Below are 22,347 nucleotides of genomic sequence, written 5' to 3' on the forward strand. Positions count from 1 at the left end.
AACTTACCAATTAATAGAATGGCTTTGCTAACTAAGCATGCTTGTATGCCACAAAAGTTAGAAAAAGCCTAAATACTAAGCTTAATAATGTTCTTGAAGTGATTTATCACACAAAGATATGTTTTGCATCCTTTAATGACTAAATATGAACGGAAGTTGAGGGATTGCTGTGACAAAGGTATGCCAGCAATGACTGGAATGATGTTTCCAATCATAACAGAGATGACTTTCAGCTTCTGAGGTGCTGTGACAAGTTCAAATTATCCTGAACTTACGAGGTCTCCCCTATACACACTGAATACAGTACAGTAGTTGATTTGCATGTTGATACACTGGCTCTAGAGCTATATAGTCTCTTCGGTAACAGTTTGTGTTACCAAAGGGTCCTTCTTAGAATTTTTATAAGAGGTGAACTCTTCACACTAAAGAGGCCCCAAATTGCATTTGTCAATTTGCAGTCATAAGGAGATGAGGATCAAAGGCAGGGTTTGACTATATCTATCACATTTTTTACTAACTTTGCCTGACACAACCACATCTTTTTACCACTCCATTTAAGCAACAATTGCACTTTGAAAAGAGAAAAAAGAAAATTATCAAAAATATGAATTTGAAGAATCGGCAACAGTATGTTCGTAATCGCAGCTAAAATCAATAGTACTAGTACTGTATAGATGACCGATATGTGGGCAGGCCTTCGACTACCCGTTGGTAGTGATTTACAGTATAACTACATACCTCATTGATAATTCAATGGCTGATCCAGCTTGTTCATATGGGTTGCCAGCACAAGAGCTCTTGTCTTACAAAAGGCGGGGCGATCCTGAATGAACGAAGCATGTGCTGAAAGCCAATACTCCTAATAAGTGCCGATGGTTTGTATTTTCATGTAGGAACAATTAAAGTTTTGCTTCAGAAAAACAATAAAAATATCTTGGCTCAAAAATTAAAACAAGCTAAAATTTAAACTGCATACAGGACTGCTGTGTACTTAATCTTAAAGGATACCAAAACATCATGAAAGTAAGTATTAACGATACTATATGTAAAGTACAGTACTGTACAATGAAAATGAGGTAAATCATGTGACAAGGAAATTAAAATCTTGACAAATCAATTTGAATTTATTTTGAAAGTACTGTGCAGTAAATAAGTGTAACGGTAACTTAATAATTCAATAATGTTTGTAGTAAAAAAAAAATTTCCAAGGAAAGAATACAGTATAACCAACCACTTTGCAGACAATTTTCTAAAGCCAATGGACCTCCCTTAGATTCTGTGTTGCATTTTTAGTATGAAATAAAGGCTATGGTTTTTACATCCTATGTTTTTGGGAACTATTAAAAAGAAAAATGTATAAAACCAAGATAAATGTAATTAAAATAATATTTTCAATTTAAAATAAATTTTTGAATATTCTTACCCGGTGAATATATATATATAGCTTACGTCTCCGACGGTCGACAGATTCCAAAAACTCGCGAGCGATCGCCATGATGGCTGCCGGGTGTGCCCACCAGCGCCGACTATCTGCCAGATACCGCATATACTTCTCCAGGAGTTCAGTTCTTCTCAGTCCGTAGGGTCTCTATCGGGGAGGAAGGGAGGGCCTTTAATTATATATATTCACCGGGTAAATATATTCAAAAATTTATTTTAAATTGAAAATATAATTTTTAAATATTAAACTTAGCCGGTGAATATATATATATAGCTGATTCACACCCATGGTGGAGGGTAGAGACCAGTATTAAAACAATAAAGGCGTATATGCTCAAGAGTTTTTGACAAATATTCAAAAAACAAACTTAAGTATAGGTACCTGATAAGGAAGCCGACTCTGATGAATACTCTGACTCATTAGTCCGCTATCCTTACGAAGCCCAGCGATCCTCTCAGGATGCTGAAAGACTTCTAGGAGCTGTTATAATCAGGGTGAACACCCCTATAACAGGACCTCATCAATACCCTTGATCTGGGCGCTCTCAAGAAACAAGTCTTTCGATAGAATGAAGGCAGTTAGACGAAGCGCGAGGAGACTTTGATGAAATCTCTTTACAAGAGGCTGACGCAGAAGATCCATCCGTAACGGTAAACTTCTTGGAATGACCACCGGCCATAGAAGAACCTCTGTGAACCATTCTCTCGACGGCAAGAGGGGAGCAACCAATGTCAACCTGGTCCCTTCATGAGAAGCGAACTTCTGAAGAACCTTGTCTAGGATCTTGAATGGTGGGAAGGCATAGATGTCTAGGTGAGATCAGTCCAGCAGGAAAGCGTCTATGTGGGCTGCCTCTGGATCTGGAACTGGAGAGCAGTAAGTTGGGAGCCTCTTTGTCAGTGAAGTTGCAAAAAGATCTATGGTGGGTTGACCCCATGTCATCCATAGCTTCTCGCACACAGTCTTGTGCAACGTCCACTCCATGGAGATGACTTGTCCTCTTCTGCTGAGGCAGTCCGCTAAGACATTCATTTCTCCTTGCACGAATCTCGTCAAAAGAGAGATGTTTCTTGCCTTAAATGAAGTTTCTTCTGATCCGTGGACCAAAGACCCGAGCATTCCAGACTGTCCAGTGGCGCTCCCCAACCCAAATCCGATGCATCTGAATACAACACATGGTTTGGGTTCTTGATCACAAGAGAAAAACCTTCTCGAAGTCTGACGTTGCTGTCCCACCAAGTCAGACATGTCTTGACTGAGTTGGAGATTGGGATAGAGATACTCACTAAGCCCTTCTCCTTGTTCCAATGGTTTAGGTGAAATTGGAGAGGGCAAAGGTTAAGTCTCCCCAGAGAGATAAACTGCTCCAGCGATGAAAGAGTTCCCACGAGGCTCGTTCAAACTCTTACAGAGCAACTGTTTTTCTCTTGCAAGTGACGGACTTTTAACAGAGCTTGTTCCATTCTTGTGGGAGACGAAAAGGCCCGAAAAATTCGACACTGTATCTCCATCCCCAAATAAAGAATAGTCTGGGATGGAGTAAGTTACGACTTCTCTACGTTCACTATGAGACCTAGCTCCTTGGTTAGGTCTAATGTCCATTTGAGGTTCTTCAGACAGCGATTTAATGACGACGCCCTGATTAGCCAGTCGTCAAAATAAAGGGAGGCTCTGATCCCTGAAAAATGTAGAAAGCTTGCTACATTTTGCATGAGCCTTGTAAAAACAAGAGGAGCAGGACTGAGGCCGAAGCACAGTGCTCGAAATTGGTACATTACTTTCCCGTCCACAAACCTCAGATATTGTTGAAAGTTTGGATGAATCGGGATGTGGAAGTATGCATCCTGAAGGTCGAGAGAGACCATCCAGTCGCCTTCCCTTACTGCTGCCAAGACAGATTTGGTAGTCTTCATCGTGAACTTTGTCTTGACAATGAACACATTGAGTGCACTTACATCTTAAGTACTCCTGCAGTGAACGTGGCTGCCAGTTCATTGGAGCCATCCCTTATGGCCTTGTTCATGCATGACATAATTTGTACAGCAATACATTGTCCGCTGGAGAGACCTTCTTACTTAAGGCTCCCAGGGGCCAATCCAAAAAATTAAATACTTCAAACGCTCGAAAAACTCCATTCAGGAGATGGTCTAGCTCTGAAGAAGACCATCAAATCTTGGAGCGTCTCATGGCTAGACGACAAGGAGAGTCCACTACGCTTAAGAAGTCTCCCTGGGCAGAGGCAGGTACTCCCAAGCCGAGAACTTCTCCTGTGTCACACCAGACGCTCGGGCGAGAAGCTAATTTAGAAGGAGGAAAAGCAAAAGCAGACTTTCCTAAACTTCTCCTGGATTCCAACCAGTCTCCCAGTAAGTGCATGGCTCTCTTGGAAGAGCGAGAGAGAACTGACTTCGTATATGTAGGAGTCGAAGAAAGTCATGCCTAGAGTAAACGCAGACGGCGGAGAACGTGGAGCAGCCGTTACAAAATGAGTAGGAAAACAAAAAATTTCCCTTAAGAAATTCATAATTTTTTTTTTTCTTTTTTTAAACAAGGGATTGTTGGACAACCCTAGGTTCCTCCTCTTCTGAATGAATCCCCAAAGGTACATTAGTTGAAAGGGGGTCATCAACTACTTCTTCAGAAGACACATCATCTGATAAATCTAAAGTCTTGCGAGTAGGAGATTCATATTCAGAATGACATGAAGGAAAAGCCTGACAGGCTACATCGACTTGTATATGAACAGAAGTTAAAGTTGGAGGGTCGATGTCACGTTGTGACTGCAGAGAATGTTATTCTACTACACGTCGTGACTGAAGTGACCGACGTTCAAACGTCACGTAGTAACAGCGGTGACTGCTGTTTGATGTTATATCGTGACTTCGGTGACTGACGCTCGACGTCACGTCGTGTCTACGGTGTCTGCCGCTCAACGTCACGTCGAACCTGCGGTGTCTGCAGCTCAACGTCACGTTATGACTGCGGTGGCTGACGTTCAAAGTCTCGGCGGAACTGCAGTGACTGCTGATCAAAGTTATGACTCGACTTAACTGACTGTCGATCAAAGTTACATCGAGATTTATGCTCCGCATCTCGTTTAACAGCAAAGCTGACACTAGGGATAACGTCAGCGTGACGTAACCAATCTCGTTTAGAAGGTTGAAGACCTGAATCACGTATTCCAGAACTGTGACGTACAACAAGCAAAGGATCCTTTCGCACAGGAACAGGATCGTAAGCTTTCATTAAAGAAGAAAGCTTTAACAGCATATCTTGCAAAACACTTAACTTCGGATCAACCGCACTCGGAATAGATCGTGACGTCGGAAACGTCTGTACATGAACGTCATCGCTATGAACGGGACTCTCATGATGACTACAGCTAGGACGTTGATCTTGTTCTGAAGGAACTAATTTACGTTTCAACGGTTTCGAAACCTTACGCCAAGGCTTTTTTAAGAGACGAATCATCGGAAGACTAGGAGAACTTCGTCTCCCCTGTCTTATGGTAAGGACGTGCTTGAAGAGTAACGTCTGATACCTTTGAGGGAACGTCTGTTTGTTGGTTTACACCTCTCACTCCCTTAGGTCCTACGACATTCCTTCTTCCTGGGGTAGGGGAGCCTGAAAGAGGTCTCGGACTAGGCAAGCGACAAGCACGAACAGACGAACCCTCCGCAACACTGAACATGTTTTTCGCACTTTCTTCACTGACACTCGCATTTTTTAATAATTTCACATTATAAAGCTGATTTCTACCTGAAGCACGCAATTCTCCCTTAAATCAAAAGGTTAGAATTGCGAAATATGTCGTATAATGTAAGCTCATTAGTACAAAATGAATCACACATGCAAAAATTAATAAACATATGCATATATATAGAATAAAACGGAAATATATAAAGTTAAAAAGATCAGCGACTTGGGAGGAGACTAAAAAACTAGATCGCTAAGGACTACGTTTTCAATCTCTCACCGTAGTGCCTTGGGATGAGAATAAAAACTAGAACGTTTTATCCTCTCTCTCTCTCTCTCTCCCCCGTACAGAGACTTGGGACGAGAATAAATATCTGAATCGAGAAGAACAACGTTACTCACTCCCAAACTCCTTGTACAGAGACTTGGGACGAGAATACTCACTCACTCACTCACTCACTCACTCACTCACCTCACTCACTCACTCACTCACTCACTCTCTCTCTCTCTCTCTCTCTCTCTCTCTCTCTCTCTCCTCTCTCTCTCTCTCTCTCTCTCTCTCTCTCTCTCTCTCTCACTCTCTCTCTCTCTCTCTCTCTCTCTCTTCGTCAATAAAAGGTTATTTGACTAAAGGAAAATACTAAAAGGACTAAGAAATTGAAAATTAACATGTTCCTTTAAATTAGTATTTAAAAAACTTCAGTTTGTAAGAAGAATGAACAAAACGTCAAAATCGATTAACTCTTTCTGCAAAGTGAAACCGTGATTCTCTCTTTCTCTATCGTAACGATAGAGTGCAAACTGCGTAGTATAAATAAACCAAACGTTAGTCCATCTTTGAAAACAGCACGAAGACTATTCAAAAAATAAATTTCTTAAAATATTTTCTAAAAATATTCATCTCATCAGTCTAAACAAATATAAAATATAAAAGTTGAATGGGCTCAACGTTGTTTAACTTCGTTTTCCAAGTCAGTACTGCCTACAAAGAATAGGCATAGGTCGCTTATAAACAAAAATATAAAATTTATAAAGTGATAAAATAATTACTAAAAGCCTTTAACACACTTCCGTACACTGAGGGAAGAGTCGGCCATCTTTTCTCTATGGAAAATCCAGAGAGAGATTAAAAAAGCAAGGGTAAAAAATTTTTCTCTCCTTTCAAAAGAATTTCTTTTGAAGATCGTATTGCTTGAGAATAATCCAACACGGCAAAAGCCATAAAACCACGAACAAGTACTTCACCAATCAGTAGAAACTTGAGGTTAAGCGCGAGCGGAACCAATGCTGTCACTACCACCGACAGAAGAACTGAACTTCTGGAGAAGTATATGCCGTATCTGGCCGATAGTCGGCGCTGGTGGGCACACCCGGTAGCCATCATGGCGATCGCTCGCGAGTTTTTGGAATCTGTCAACCGTCGGAGACGTAAGCTATATATATATTCACCGGCTAAGTTTAATATTTAAAAATACAACATGAGAAAGAAGAAGGTTGCTCTATTGAGGACAGTAATAGATTAATAATTACAGTCTTATATCAAATTTATTACAACTTAGTCTATGTAGCCACAAAGATTATTAAAATAATTGTACACTCTTATGCAACCTACTTCACATATTTTTCCATAAAACGTTTGTGAAATTCTGATCGTAAAGAATCATTAATGAAAGGTTTTTCAATTTTATCAGGCTCTGAGGCTGCACAATTTTTAAAAACTACATCATCATCCCATCTTCTCTTTACTTTCATATCAGTTTTTGGTGCTGCTGCTAGGTTCAAAAGAGGGTTGCCAGATATGATGTTTTCCATTCGAATACGTTCCTCTTGCTCTTTCCTTTCTTGTTGTCGCTTGGCTTCTTCCTCAGAACGTTCGCGACGAATACGCTCCAGTTCTGCAAAAAGAACAGCTTCATCATCGGAGTCATCGGAGTCGGAAGCATCATCATCCTCATCTTGAGGATCATCAGCATCAAGATTGGCAGGTGCAATTTGATCCAGTCTTGGTTTCTTTGATGATGAAGATGAAGACTGTGATCCTGACTCTCTCTGATTACTACTGCTACTGCTGGTGCCACTTCCACTACTGCTAGTGCGTTTGGTATCTCTGACAGCACGTTCGCGATCTTCTAGCTCACGACGGAAATCACGGCTGCGGAGTTCTTCAGTTGTAGCCTGTCCATGATCTCTGTACTTGAGTCGTGTGTGAGAGGGCAAATCACGAGCAGAATACTGTTTTGAGAGGGCACTTAAATCACGTTCTCCACGTCCCATGCCACCCTTGGCAGGCTCAAATGTTGGCCGTGCTGCTGTTGTCATTTTGAAGTCTCAACCCCTGAAATATACAGATATATTTCTGAATGTTCATAAAATTCTACTGTAAAAAGGTTTAAACAAGTGAAACTGTTAAATATTCATAATTTGAAAAGAAGATATAGAATTTTTTTTTAAATTTGTATTTTTCCTGATCATACAAACCTGAGACCTTTAATAGGAGTGTAACATCTGCAAAGCTGTAGCCATAGATTCTTAACAAGGTAAACATAGTTGATCACACAGTGGTGGGTAAACCCCACTCAAGTAACAGACAAAGCAACCATCACTTAGACCTTTAATCTAAGTGCTTGCAGGGTGGATGAGAGCAGCCATGATACTTGCAGGTCTTGGGTTTGTATAATTAGGAAAAATACAATTTTCATTCTAAAATTAATATTAATAATACTTACCTGGATAATTTACCTAGCCCTGAAACCTTTTAACTCACCCAAATTTTACCACATTGAAAACCCTGATACCTCCTATTCTGTCCCGCCATTAGTAACATCAACGGCCAAGACACTAACTCAGCTCGACTCGCCTATGTACACCAATTGAGTAATACTATAAGTGGGGAAGGCTGTGTGGAATTAGCTAAAATATCCAGGTAGGTATTATCAATATTAATTTTAGAAAGAAAATTCCACATTAATATTCATTACCTTAGGATAATTTACCTAACCCAATTTCTTTCATTGAAAAGGAGGGAATTGGAAGAATTTCCCTTCTTTAGAATAAGAGGTAACCAAAACGATTGACAAAAACAAGAAAAGCACCAAACTTACACCTGAATAATATTTTCTTGATTCAAAAATACTGCAGTCGGGACGCCAAGGAAGAAATGCTAGTTCAGATTGAACAGCTACGTACCCGCTCAGGAAGTGAAGGACCGAATCTTGTCCGACAAAATCTCTGAGGAAAACAAAAACATTATATGTCTGTCTAGATTATTGTCCCTAGAGCAAAGAGAAAGTGACCAAAGAAACAACGGACTGTTCATTGCTAAGGGAGACTTGGAAGAAGAGCAGCGAACAAGAATCCTGTGACAAACAGAGAAGTCGCCTTTTGCAGGCCAACCTCCTACTTGAGGAAGGACAAGACACTAGGACCAAGGACATAAAAACAAAGAAACGCTACCAGGACTGCGAACCGAATAGGATCTTGTAAAGAACGAGTGGTGGGTGGAAGACTAAAAAGAAAGGAGACTCCAAAATAAAAGTCAGCTCATAGGAACTAAGAAAACTTCCTCATCATCCCATAGAGGACTGAAGACTACTAGTCCAGAACCAATCATGAACCTGGCGTGAAGAGAAGTTACTCGTTGCAGCAAAGGTTCTAAGCAAGAGAGGAATGAACTAAAGGAGTTTTAGTCTTAACCAGGAAAACTCCACGCACCTCCAACCACCGATGGCCAAAAGGAGGGAGCGTCCGTTCCAATTGGAACGGAAGCCAGGACACCTTATGCCGAGACCTCAAAGGCACCAACAGAAACATTAATCAATGCTGAAAAATTCAAGAAAATAAGAAAAATGGAAGGTGGAAGCAAAATCAGCAACTCCATGAGCTTTGTTGTGCCTGACGATGGTGGGAGGCAGCAGCCGCAAGCAGTTGGCAGGCATAAAAATATGTCGCAATAACTGCTAACTTACAGCCTGCAAGAATTGTCGATGGGGGAGGCGGCAACCGCAACTAGTCAACAGGCATCACCATCTTCGATGAGAGAGGTAGCGACCGCAAACAGCAAACAGTCGCAAGCATCATCTGTAGCAATGACCCCAAAAGGGAAAATGTTCACAAAACTTTTTGGCAGGATGGGAGAGGCAGCAACCACAAGCAGTCGGCAGGCATCACCATCCGCGGCAATAACCCCGAAGGGATATAGCCTACAAGACTCATCGATGGGATAGGCAGCAACCATAAGCAGTTCGCAAACATCACCATCTGCACTAATGACCCTGAAGGGAAATGGCTCGCAAGACTCGTTTTGCCCTGGAGGCACGATGGAAGAGATGGTGGGAGAGGAGGCGACCACAAGCGGTCACAGCTTCTTTGCATCAAACTTTGCGAACTCTCAACATGCTGAGCAGGCTCAGGATGGGGGGCATACATCGTAAGCTGTGAATTATGAAACGTGACCAAAGACAATTTCTGAGTCCTTCTAGAGAGGATCGGCCGACTGGTAACCCTGAGCTGCAGGAACAAAGGGTGATGATCAGATGCAGAGTGTGCTGCAGCCAAGGGCACGAGAACTCTATAAGTGCATTACCTCCAGAGTCTCAGAGGGGAAGCCCCATAGTGTGTGTGCTCCTGCTGTGCCTCTAACTGTAGTACCCTCGAGATGCAGAGAGAGCTACAGCTAAAGGTACGAGAACTATCAGCAAATTACCTCTTGTATCTAGGAGAGGAAGACCATGGTCAACCTTTGAGGAGGCATATGTATCTCTCTTAACTGTAGCCTCCTTGTAAGCCATTCCTTAATGCCCCAAGGAAGGCAGGAGTTGCCGCAAGCAGCAATGAGGAAGACTCCCCAAGTGGTAGGCCTTGTTGCTTCGCTTAGGGAAGCAACGGTGTCTGCACCTAAGGGTTGTCCGGGAGTCAGTTGATTATCGTTCAACTCGTTCGTCCTCCTGAGGAGACCAAAAGAGTTAAGACGACATGACAGAGTAAGAAGCCAAGACCTCCTTCCGCCATCCACCAAACTGCTCCCACTGGGAGGATGACCACTTCCTGAAAAAGAATTAAGGGTAACAGCCAGTTTATTAAGACTTAATGAAATGGAGAGAAACAGAATGTCTAACATCTCCAGAGCCAAAATAAGTGTCGGATTTTCACCAGGGTATTGTAAGAGGGGTGGCTGGTCTAAACCTGTTAATTAGCACTGGGTAGTTATACCTCAATAAAAAGTCTTTCGGCTAGTTTCAGCTTTTGCTGAAACAACATCCACTGTAAAGAGCAAAATACAGTAGTTTGTATTAGGTGTTTAAACAAAGTTCAAGTTATAACTAAAATTTCTATATTTTTTTCTTCATTTTCCAATAAAATCACAAATCTAAGGTAATTTGTACTTTTCCTAACTACTGTATACAAGTTTGAGACTTTTATTAAGAGTAATAACCTGTCATTAAACTTTTACCGACAGCCTGACATCGAAGGTCATTGACGCCGATATCGTTCATTAAACAGTAAATAAAGAATAAAAGAATATTCAATTTAAACCATAAAAGCAAAGATGTCATTATGAAAGTTGAATAGCTTTCAGAAGACCTGCATTTGAAATAAATCATAAAATACCGCTAGCATTGTACGACACATCGTGTCTAAGAATCTTAACCCTTTAACCCCCGGGGTATTTGGAAATTTCCAACCCTTAACCCCCAAGGGGTTATTTTTTTCCCAGCACATTTTGCAGTATATTTTCTTTAAATTGCTCTAACAGCCTTAATTTTTGTCATAGAGAGGTCAGGTTGGTCTCATTCTCTTGGAAAATGCCTGAATTTTCTCAAAAAATTATCAAAAAATATGAAAAACCAATTTTTATAGCATTTTTTTGCAAGGACGTACCGGTACGTCCATGGGGGTAAAGGGATGGCTTTTGTGAAACGTACCAGTACGTCCTTTGGGGGTAAAAGGGTTAACATCCAAATTCCAGGCAAGCGATTCCTGTTGACGCCTCTTAGAAGTTTCAAAAGACCTAAGGAGGTCTTGTAGGTCTTTATTGTTGGAGATCCAAATCTCTATGCCTGAAAACATCTGCCAGCATACGGACCTCCAATGAAAATTCACCTTAAAGAGGACGCTGTTCCATTCGCCATTCACACCACACGGCAGATCCCCTATGCTTTCCGCGAACCTGTCAAGATAGAACTAGATACTTCTCTACCCCTTGATAGTTGAGGAGGGAAAGTTATACTTAGTTCTAAGAAGAAATCGGCAATCTGTGTTATAGGGGTACTGGAAGAAGAGACCGAGTTAGCTCTACACCATTCTCTGAATTCCTCCCACTTGGACTGATACACCCTGATGGTAGAAGTCCTCCTTGCCCTCGCAATAGCCTTGGCTGCCTCCTTCGAAAATCCTCTAGATCTTGCGAGTTTTTCGATAGTCTGAAGGCAGTCAGACATAGAGCTCGGAGGTTTAGATGATTTCTTGCCAAGTGAGGTTGTCTGAGAAGATCTGCTCTTAACGGTAGGCTTCTCGGAATGTCCACCATCCATTCCAGTACCTCTGTGAACCAACTTCTTGACAGCCAGAAAGGAGTTACTAGGGTCATCCTGGTTCCCTCGTAAGACATGAACTTCTGTTACACCCTGTACAGGATCTTGAAGAGTGGGAACGCGTACACATCCATGTGTGACCAATCTAACAGGAATGCGTCTATGTGAGCTGCCTCGAGATCCGGAACTGGCGAGCAGTATGTCTCCAGCCTTTTCGTCTTTGAGGTTGCAAACAGGTCTTTGAGGGGATGACCCCATAAACGCCACAGCCTCTTGCAAACATCTAGGTGTAACGTCCACTCTGTGGGGAGAACTTAGTTCCTCCTGCTGAGTCTGTCCGCACTCACGTTCTTGACTCCCTGAATAAATCGTGTCAATAAGGTAACCCTCCTTTCCTCCGCCCATATGAGAAGAGATCTTGCTATCTCGTAAAGAGACCTCGAGTGCGTCCCCCCCTGCTTTGCTATATAAGCAGCACCACTTTGCCTAGGACTAGATTCTCTAAGCCTTTGAGGGCTAAGTGCACTGCTAAAAGCTCCTTTTGATTGATATGGAGGTTTTCTTGCTCTTTTGTCCACAGACCTGAGATCTCCTCCTTCCCTAAGGTTCCTCCCCACCCCGAGTTTGAGGCGTCGGAAAACAACACGAGGTCTGGGCTCTTTTGCTCCAACGAGAGGCCCTCCTGGAGTCTGTGCACGTTGTTCCACCACTGAAGGTGCGTTCTGATGGCATTCGTAATGGGAATACTTTCCCTGTCGAGGCTGTCCTCTTTCTTCCAATGACCATCGAGATGAAATTGAAGGGGACGTAGGTGCAGCCTCCCCAGAGACACAAACTTTTCCAGTGACGAGAGGGTCCCCAGAAGACTCATCCACTCTCTTTTCCGGGCTGCCCAAAGGCAAGAGCCCAGGTCTTACACAAGGTAAGGCAATCTATACAGTCAGACAGACAGACCACTCTCTCACCGAACTGACGTCCTTTTCCATAAAGGCACAAAATTTTAGGAGAGCTGATTGAATCCTTACAGGTGATGGAAAAGCCTGTAAAGTCTGACTCTGAATCTCCATCCCCAAATAAAAAATCTTCTGGGATGGAGTCAGCTGAGACTTCTTTGAACTCACTAGGAGTCCCAATTCCTTTGCCAAATTCCATATCAGCTGAAGATCCTTCAAACAGCGATCGGCCGAGGGGGCTCTTATGAGCCAATCGTCCAAGTACAGGGAGGCTCTGATGCCTCTTGAGTGCAGCATGCTCGCCACATTCAGCATGATCTTCGTGAATATTAGAGGGGCTGTGCAAAGACCGAAACATAAGGCCCGGAACTGGAAGACTTCCTTCCCGTACACGAACCTCGGGTAACGTCTGCAACTCGGATGTATTGGGACATGAAAGTAAGCGTCCTGGAGGTCCAATGATACCATCCAGTCGCCTTTCCTTACTGCTGCCAGCACAGTTTTCTGAGTTTCCATGGTGAACTTCGAATTCTGGACGTAGCAGTTGAGGGCACTTACATCCAGAACCGGTCTCCATTCCCCTGAACTCTTGGGGACCAAGAACATACGGTTGTAAAACCCTGGCGATTCTAAGTCCCGCACCCTCTCTATCGCTTTTTTCTCTAACAAGAGAGACATCTGAAGCCGCATGGCTTGCCTCATCGGTCCCTCCCTGTATTTGGGCGAGAGATCCACAGGACCTGTGGCTAAAGGAGGTTTTTGAGAAGAATGGGATTTTGTATCCTTCCTTTAAAACAAAAATGGACCAAGGGTCCGCTCCTCTTTTCTCCGAGGCCGGCCAGAAGTAATTCAGCCTGACCCCTACTGCTGTTTGAAGGAGAGGGCAGTCTGACTCTGCCTCGACTGGACTTGGCTCCTCTTCTCTTGGACTTCTTCCCATCGGGCTTGAAGTTACTTCTTCCGGCAGGTTTACCACGAAAGGGCTGAGCAGATTGCGAAAATGAAGCAGCTTCCTTTGGTCTACGGGAAGGGAAAGATGTAGGTAGCACCTTCCTAGCTGTCTTGGCAACCAAATCATGAGTAGCCTTCTGAGTCAGCGCAGCGGCAACTTCCCTTACTAAATCTTGCGAGAATAGCGCAGAAGCAAGCGGTGCAAAAAGCAGGGCTGGGGAGTCGGAGTCGAGGCCAATTTATGGACTAGAGGAGTCGAAGTCGGTAAAATTCCACCGACTCCGACTCCTCAAAAATGAAATTTTTGCGCTGGAGAAATATTCTCTTTTGGTATCCTAAGTCACATTTTTTCAAAGTCGCTCAAAAAACATTTCATATTACCCGCCGTTTTCTTTAACACCCTCTCAAATAAAGGCAGTCACTGGGAAACACATATAGCTCCTGCCATCTCTCGTCCATAAGCCAAACCAAAACAATAATATTATACATGCGATCAGCTGTTCTCTCCACGCACGAGTCTCTGGACATTAAAGTTTATTTCATGATTAACTCTTCATTTAATCACCATTAGCCATTTAAAAGGTAGGAGTTGTTACTGATTCATAGTTTTATGCAGCACGTATATGAATAATCTTAGAATTAAGTCATTATTTATATGTAAACATCTCGAAATGACGGGTGTTTTGATTACAATTTCGTGTAACCTAGGAAAAGCTGAATCCAAGAAATTACGTGAAATGTTTTCAATAAAACAATTACTTACTAGGCTAGTAGGCTAGTAATGATGAAATGCTATTTTGACTAATAGGCAACATAAAATAAGAAAATTATATAAAAATATTTAATTATTCTTATTTTTTTTAAATTGGAGTCGGAGTCGGTTCTAAAAAAATTTTTAAATTGGAGTCGGAGTCGGTTCTAAAAAATTATAGGAGTCGGAGTCGAAGTCGGATGGTCAGAGTCACGACTCCCCAGCCCTGGCAAAAAGCAACTCCGATATCTGAAAGGGAGTGAACCCCAAGGAGAGGAAAGAACACAAAGCTGCCCTCTTCTTCACAACTCCTACCATGAACAGGGCAGCCAATTCGTTCGAACCGTCTCTAACTGCCTTGTCCATGCAAGACATAAGCTGAATGAGGTTATAAGTGTCAGTGCCCTTCATTTCCGATACTTTTCTCCCCAAGGCTCCCAGAGACTAGTCCAGAAAATTAAACACCTCAAAAGCCCTGAACATACCTTTCAGGAGATGGTCGAACTCCGACATAGACCACCACACTTTAGTTTTCCTCATAGCTAATCGACGAGAAGAGTCTACCAGGCTCGAGAAATCTCCCTAGGCAGAAGCAGGAACTCCCAAGCCTAAGACCTCTCCTGTCTCATACCAAACACTCGACTTGGAGGCTAGTCTGGGAGGAGGAAAAGCGAAGCACGTCTTGCCAAAAGCTTTCTTTTAATCCATCCGTAATCCCATCAATTTTAACGCTCTCTTAGAGGAGCGAGAGAGTACCCTTTTCGTGAACAAGGATGTTTTTGCTGCTTTACCAAGGGTAAATTCCGAAGGGGGAGAACGCAGAGCTACAGGAGTAAAATGGTCTGGGAATAACTCCGTGAAGACCAGCATTAATTTCTTGAGGTCCACCGAATGTTGAGGCGGTTTATCCTCTTCTCCCTCTGAAATATCGTCCAACTGTTCCTCCGGGGAGAAAACCTCATCCGGCTCTTCCTCCGAAAATTTAGCCGCCGCAGTAGTGCCTTGTTCAGAGAGGCAGCGTTCCCGTGTAGCCACGTCAGTGCTGACATGGGGGAGCTTGCGTTGTTCAATATTCCCATCCATCTGACAATCACTAGCCTTGCATTTGCCGTCACGTTCGGTTTGCGAAATAGCATCCAACTGACGCGAGGCGACCAGAGTCGACTGACGTGTAGCGTCATGGATTGGCTGACGCGTGGAGTCATGGGTTGACTGCTGTGCCGTGAGCAGACTGACGTGCGGTGTCATGGGTAGCGCCTGGCTGACGCTGACGCTCCGCCGTGTCATGGGTTGACTGACACGTAACGTCTGTCTGACACTCCCCAGTGTCATGGGTTGACTGGCGTGTGTCGTCACGCTGACGGGTAGCGTCCGACTGACGCTGACGCTCCACAGTGTCATGGGTTGACTGGTGTGTGTCGTCACGCTGACGCTCCAAATCGCGTCTGCTTCCGTCCTGCCGCTTAGCGGCCCGCTCCGCCGTTTGGAGAACGTCGTCACGTTTGGAAGACTGACGTTTGGCGGTAAGCGCGATCGATTGATGTTGAGAAGCAGAACTCTGACGAGATGCATCCACCTCAACCTGCCGTTGAACACTGCGACTGGGAGATCGCCTGTGCGATAACGCATCAGTACTGGAGATGACAGGCCGCCTGTGCGACAATGGGTCTAAAACGGAAGACTGACGCCCAACCGCACTGCCAACAGCAGGCCGATAAGAGTGCATAAGCGATGAGAGTTGCCGCTTCATGCCCAACAGCATAGACCATTTGGAATCACCTTTAGGCGACACGCGTGCCGCCTCTTCCAAAGCGAATTCGCCTTCCTCATCGCTTCCAAATCGCTCCCCACTTTCGGGAGACGAACCCGTCTGATAGAAGCGGCGATGCATGAACCGTAACACCAGAACCAGGGTTCAGCTCCGAATCTGACTGTACCAAACCTTTATCCATTTCAGAACCCACGTCAGAGCGTTTCGCAGGCAAACACTCGCCAAGGGACTGAAAATGCTCAGGTGTATCCCAATGGCTACAACCTCGTTGTTGCGGAGGAGAATCGCGCTGTTGTTCCACTGCGTGCGATTTTCTCTATAGCGGTCTAGAGGTTTGACGCCAGACCTCATCACGTGAGCCTTCATCTGAAGAAGGCGATAAAGCACTAACCTCACCTTTCCTGTGGTGAGGGTGAGCGACCTGTGATACGACAGCAGGAACGCTCGAGGGGATGTCTGCGTGATTGATGACACCTCTCGTTCCCTTTCGCCGTTCGACGTAACTTCTCCCAAGGGTTCGGGAGCTTGAAGGAGGTCTTAGGCTAGGCGAACAACAGGATCGCGCAAACGCACCCTCCACAACATTGAACACATTAGCCGAACTTTTAACACTTGATAGGTCACCTGTGCGACAACTTTTAAGCAAATTAATTTCGGACATCATTTGGTTTTTGTCCGCTGCTAACGATTCAACTCTTACACCGAGAGCTTGAATAGCGGACAACATATCCCTCATCGTAGGTTCCTTCGGTTCCTGATCTACCACTACGGGAGAAGGATTAGGATCAATGTCATTAGATAGTGTACAGGTAATTCTACAGAACGGGAAGAACTGCACCTAATTCTGTCTCTCTCTAATCTCTGAGTATAGCGCTCATAAGCTAACCCCTCACCTTCCGTTAAAGAACAACATTCTTCGCACCGATCCCCACAAGTACAAGTTTTACCCCTTCATTTTACACAAATAGTATGTGGATCAATAGAAGCTTTAGGAAGACGAGTATGACAACCTTTAATACACTTCCTATATACAGGGGAGGGGTCGGCCATATTGAAAAGTTACGAGAGAGATCAAAACAACAAGGGTCAAAACTAATTAAATAAACCCAAAACAATAAAGATTTCAAGATAATATGAAAGAGAAATCACTAAAGTGAAAGCCCAAAAACAAAAGACAGTGTACATCACCAAAAAAACCGTCCAAATCAAAGTAAGTTGCGAGTGAATTTCAATCGTTCCAGCCAGCAATGGCGGCAGAGAGGGTTTGAATTGGTTGGATTAGTTCGGCCTGTCTACCGCGAGGGCGCTAGTATACACCTGGCATATCTGCAATTGCCGCGAGATTTTGAATTTCTGCCGGGTGTCCAGGGACTTTAGCCATTCTTATATAACCAGCAGGTAAGTTTTATGTTTAAAACTTGTTGTTCTCGATGAATTTGTTGAGTGGCGACAAGTCTAGAATGACTGAGTTTGTCTGAGTCCTTGGAAACACAGAACAGCCTTCCCTGGAATTTGATGGCCTTTGCTTTTCTTATAACCTTTTTGTTCAAGAGTTCTAAGGTATATTCTTCCAGTAAGGGGTGGAGTGTTGGAAGAACTGAGGAAATGAAGGTGGAGATCTGTTCCATTTCCATCCTAGTCCATTCTTGATTAGGCTGTGGGCCCAGGGACCGAAGGTCCAACGATCCTGTAAGTAGTGGAGTCTCCCTCCTACCTGGAGCATCTTATTGCTTGGATGGTCCTGAGGGTTTGCCACCCTGACCACGTCCTCCCCTGCCTTGTGAGGGGTTTCTTGAGGAGCCCCGTCGAGATCCTCTTCCTTTCGGGAGAAAGGTAGTGGTGTGCCTCTCAAAACCTGAGTTGAAGGCTGGTGACTGGGCTACCAGCTGTTGAGGCACCACTTGGAAGGTGGTCTGTGGTTGAGCAACCACTTGGGGCATCGTGGTCATGGTGACCGTGGGATGTTGCTGTACAGGCGGAGAAGGTAGTCTTGGCTTCTTCGTCTTCCTCTTAGGTTAGGGACCAGCATCAGGGGAAGATTTTCTCTTTGAAGAAATGCCCCACTGTTGAAATTAGTAATAGGGTACAGAACCTAACAAATCCACCTAACCTGACCTAGTAGTTCCTAGGTAACAACCCCAGGCTGGGGGGCAGGTCCCCCAGACCCCTTTCCCAGGTCACAACTTCTAGTCAGGGGGAAAGCCCCTGGACCCCCCTTCCCAGGCCACAACCGCTAGCCGGACCCCGCTTCCCTCGTCACAAACTAAAAGTAAATTACAAATAAATCCTTATATTATGATAAAGTAAATCACATATAAATTCTTATATTATGAAAAGGTAAATCACAAATATGTTATTTTTATAATAAAATAAATTTTTGAATATACTTACCCGGTGATTATATAAGCTGCAACTCTGTTGCTCGACAGAAAACTCTACGTTAAAAATCCGCCAGCGATCGCTATGCAGGTAGGGGGTGTACTTCAACAGCGCCATCTGTCGTGCAGGTACTCGGTACTCAATGTAAACAAAGAACTCAATTTTCTCCTCGGTCCACTGCGTCTCTATTGGGGAGGAAGGGAGGGTCCTTTAATATATAATCACCGGGTAAGTATATTCAAAAATTTATTTTATTATAAAAATAACATTTTTCAATATTTAACTTAGCCGGTGATTATATAAGCTGATTCACACCCAGGGGGGTGGGTAGAGACCAGCAATAAATGTTTACATTATTATGAGCTAAGGATTTTTTATTTCATTTTAGCAGTTATCAAAATAACAAACTTAAAATAAATAAGTACCTGGTAAGGAAGTCGACTTGAACAATTACTCTGCCTTTTTAAGTACGTCTTCCTTACGGAGCCTCGCGATCCTCTTAGGATGCTGAGCAACCCCTAGGAGCTGAAGTATCAAGGGTTGCAACCCATACAACAGGACCTCATCAAAACCTCTAATCTAGGCGCTTCTCAAGAAATGACTTTGACCACCCGCCAAATCAAGTAGGATGCGAAAGGCTTCTTAGCCTTCCGGACAACCCAAAAACAACAATAAAACATTTCAAGAGAAAGATTAAAAAGGTTATGGAATTAGGGAATTGTAGTGGTTGAGCCCTCACCCACTACTGCACTCGTTGCTACGAATGGTCACAAAGTGTAGCAGTTCTCGTAAAGAGACTGGACATTCTTAAGATAAAAAGACGCGAACACTGACTTGCTTTTCCAATAGGTTGTGTCGATTATACTTCGCAGAGATCTATTTTGTTTAAAGGCCACGGAAGTTGCGACAGCTCTAACTTCGTGTGTCCTTACCTTCAGCAAAGCTTGGTCTTCCTCATTCAGATGGGAATGAGCTTCTCGTATTAACAGTCTGATAAAATAGGATAAAGCATTCTTTGACATAGGCAAAGATGGTTTCTTAACTGAACACCATAAAGCTTCAGACGGGCCTCGTAAAGGTTTAGTTCGTTTTAAATAGAACTTAAGAGCTCTTACAGGGCATAAGACTCTTTCTAGTTCATTTCCAACCATACGATAAGTTTGGAATATCGAACGATTTTGGCCAAGGTCGAGAAGGCAGCTCGTTTTTGGCTAGAAAACCAAGTTGTAGAGAACATGTAGCCGTTTCAGATGAGAATCCGATGTTCTTGCTGAAGGCATGAATCTCACTGACTCTTTTAGCTGTGGCTAAGCATACCAGGAAAAGAGTCTTTAAGGTGAGATCTTTCAGGGAGGCTGATTGTAGCGGTTCGAACCTGTCTGACATAAGGAATCTTAGTACCACGTCTAAATTCCAACCAGGTGTAACCAAACGACGCTCCTTTGTGGTCTCAAAAGACTTAAGGAGGTCCTGTAGATCTTTATTGTTGGAAAGATCTAAGCCTCTGTGACGGAAGACTGATGCCAACATGCTTCTGTAACCCTTGATAGTGGGAGCTGAAAGAGATCGTTCTTTCCTCAGATATAAGAGGAAGTCAGCTATTTGAGTTACAGAGGTACTGGTCGAGGATACGGATACTGACTTGCACCAGTTTCGGAAGATTTCCCACTTCGATTGGTAGACTCTAAGGGTGGATGTTCTCCTTGCTCTAGCAATCGCTCTGGCAGCCTCCTTCGAAAAGCCTCTAGCTCTCGAGAGTCTTTCGATAGTCTGAAGGCAGTCAGACGAAGAGCGTGGAGGCCTTGGTGTACCTTCTTTACGTGTGGCTGATGTAGAAGGTCCACCCTTAGGGGAAGTGTTCTGGGAACGTCTACTAGCCATCGAAGTACCTCGGTGAACCATTCTCTCGCGGGCCAGAGGGAAGCAACTAGCGTCAACCTTGTCCCTTCGTGAGAGGCGAACTTCTGCAGTACCTTGTTGACAATCTTGAACGGAGGGAATGCATATAGATCTAGATGTGACCAATCTAGGAGAAAGGCATCTATATGAACTGCTGCTGGGTCCGGGATTGGTGAGCAAAATATTGGGAGCCTCTTGGTCATCGAGGTTGCGAAGAGATCTATGGTTGGCTGGCCCCAGGTGGCCCAAAGTCTCTTGCATACATCCTTGTGGAGGGTCCATTCTGTTGGAATTATTTGTCCCTTCCGACTGAGACAATCTGCCATGACATTCAAGTTGCCTTGGATGAACCTCGTTACTAGTGATATGTCTAGACCTTTTGACCATGTGAGGAGGTCCCTTGCGATCTCGTACAACGTCAGAGAGTAGGTCCCTCCTTGCTTGGAGATGTACGCCAAAGCCGTGGTGTTGTCCGAGTTCACCTCCACCACTTTGCCTTGAAGGAGAGACCTGAAGCTTTTCCAGGCCAGACGTACTGCCAGTAGCTCCTTGCAGTTGAAATGCATTGTCCTTTGACTCGAGTTCCATATTCCCGAGCATTCCCGACCGTCTAATGTCGCACCCCAGCCTACGTCCGATGCGTCCGAGAAGAGAACGTGGTTGGGAGTCTGAACAGTCAGGGGAAGACCCTCTCTTAGGTTGATATTGTCCTTTCACCAAGTCAGACAAGACTTTATCTTTTCGGAAACCGGGATCGAGACCGCTTCTAGCGTCTTGTCCTTTTTCCAGTGAAAAGCTAGATGGTATAGAAGAGGACGGAGGTGTAGTCTTCCTAGTGACACAAATTGATCCACGGATGACAGCGTCCCTACCAGACTCATCCACAGCCTGACTGAGCAGCGTTCCTTCTTCAGCATCTTCTGGATGGATAGCAGGGCTGGGGGCTGATCGTCTTGTTGTTCAGCAACGTCCTCATCAGAGGGTTCCTCATCCGAAACTGATGAGGAAACGGCAACGGAGTGGGCAACGTCTGGCTCGCTGAATCCGGTCGCACTGGTGGATGCGTGACGGAGCCGGACGCAATATCTGTGAACTGTCAACATCCATGGGTGCGCGAGGAAGCACAGCGTCAACCCGAAACTGTCTAGACCGTCTGGGTTGTGCAGTCAACACCCTACCGGGTTGCTGAGGTTGACGCACTGCGTCACAACAAGTCACCTCTGCTGGTTGTTGAACGTCCTGAACGTCAACAACCACCTCCGAGCGTCGCTTAACGTCAACGTGCGGCTGGCAATCCACACTGGGTCGCATCGGTGGAGGAACCACCTCAACTGGCAGACGCGAGTAGGTTACCTCAGCGTCAACAGGGCGCACAACCGACCGGTTGGAAGGCGCACAACCGACCGGTTGGAAGGTTGTTGGCCAGAAGGTTCTTCTCCGCATTTAAGTCCTCTATCAAGGACGCAAGCTTGGACTGCATGTCTTGCAGCAAAGCCCATTTAGGGTCTACGGGAGCAGGTGTGGCAACAGACGGGGTTAGCGACTGAGGCGGAACCGTTTACCATCCCTCTGAGAAGTTGACCTGTAAACAACTTGGAGCGTCTCCTGGCTAGGCGCCAGGGAGAGTCTACCAGAATTGAGAAGTCTATCTGGGCAGAGGCATGAACTCCCAAGCCGAGAACTTCTCTCGTGTCATATCAGACTCTCGCTCTATAAACCAGTTTAAAAGAAGGGAAAGCAAAGGCTGTATCCCCCAAACTCCTCCTGGTGAAAAACCAGTCGCCTAGCCAACGTAACGCTCTCTAGGAGAGCGAGAGAGCACTAGCTTAAAAACAACGGCTTCGAAGTAGCTAGGCCTAGTGTAAGCTCTGACGTTTAGGCGAACGAGGAGCAGCAGTTACAAGATCCGGACGAAGATCCTTAAAAAAATCATCATGATTTAATTAAAGTCCATAGGAGGCTAAGCAGCTTAAGGC

At 44.4% G+C, this 22,347-nt stretch overlaps 1 protein-coding gene across 3 annotated transcripts in view; it reads right to left on the bottom strand.

Moving 5' to 3' along the window:
• Positions 1-6,663: 6,663 nt before the first annotated feature.
• The window catches only part of c12.1 (spliceosome-associated protein CWC15), a 57,997-nt gene continuing 42,313 nt past the window's right edge, over positions 6,664-22,347 (bottom strand). For all 3 annotated transcript variants that reach the window (XM_068359390.1, XM_068359389.1, XM_068359391.1), the window contains one exon: positions 6,664-7,472. In XM_068359390.1, coding sequence (XP_068215491.1) covers positions 6,746-7,456 — 711 coding nt within the window. In that variant the 5' untranslated portion in view covers positions 7,457-7,472 and the 3' untranslated portion in view covers positions 6,664-6,745. The remainder of the gene's footprint in view (positions 7,473-22,347) is intronic.

This window comes from Palaemon carinicauda, chromosome 2 (assembly GCF_036898095.1).
Source record: "Palaemon carinicauda isolate YSFRI2023 chromosome 2, ASM3689809v2, whole genome shotgun sequence".
Lineage (NCBI taxonomy): Eukaryota > Metazoa > Arthropoda > Malacostraca > Decapoda > Palaemonidae > Palaemon > Palaemon carinicauda.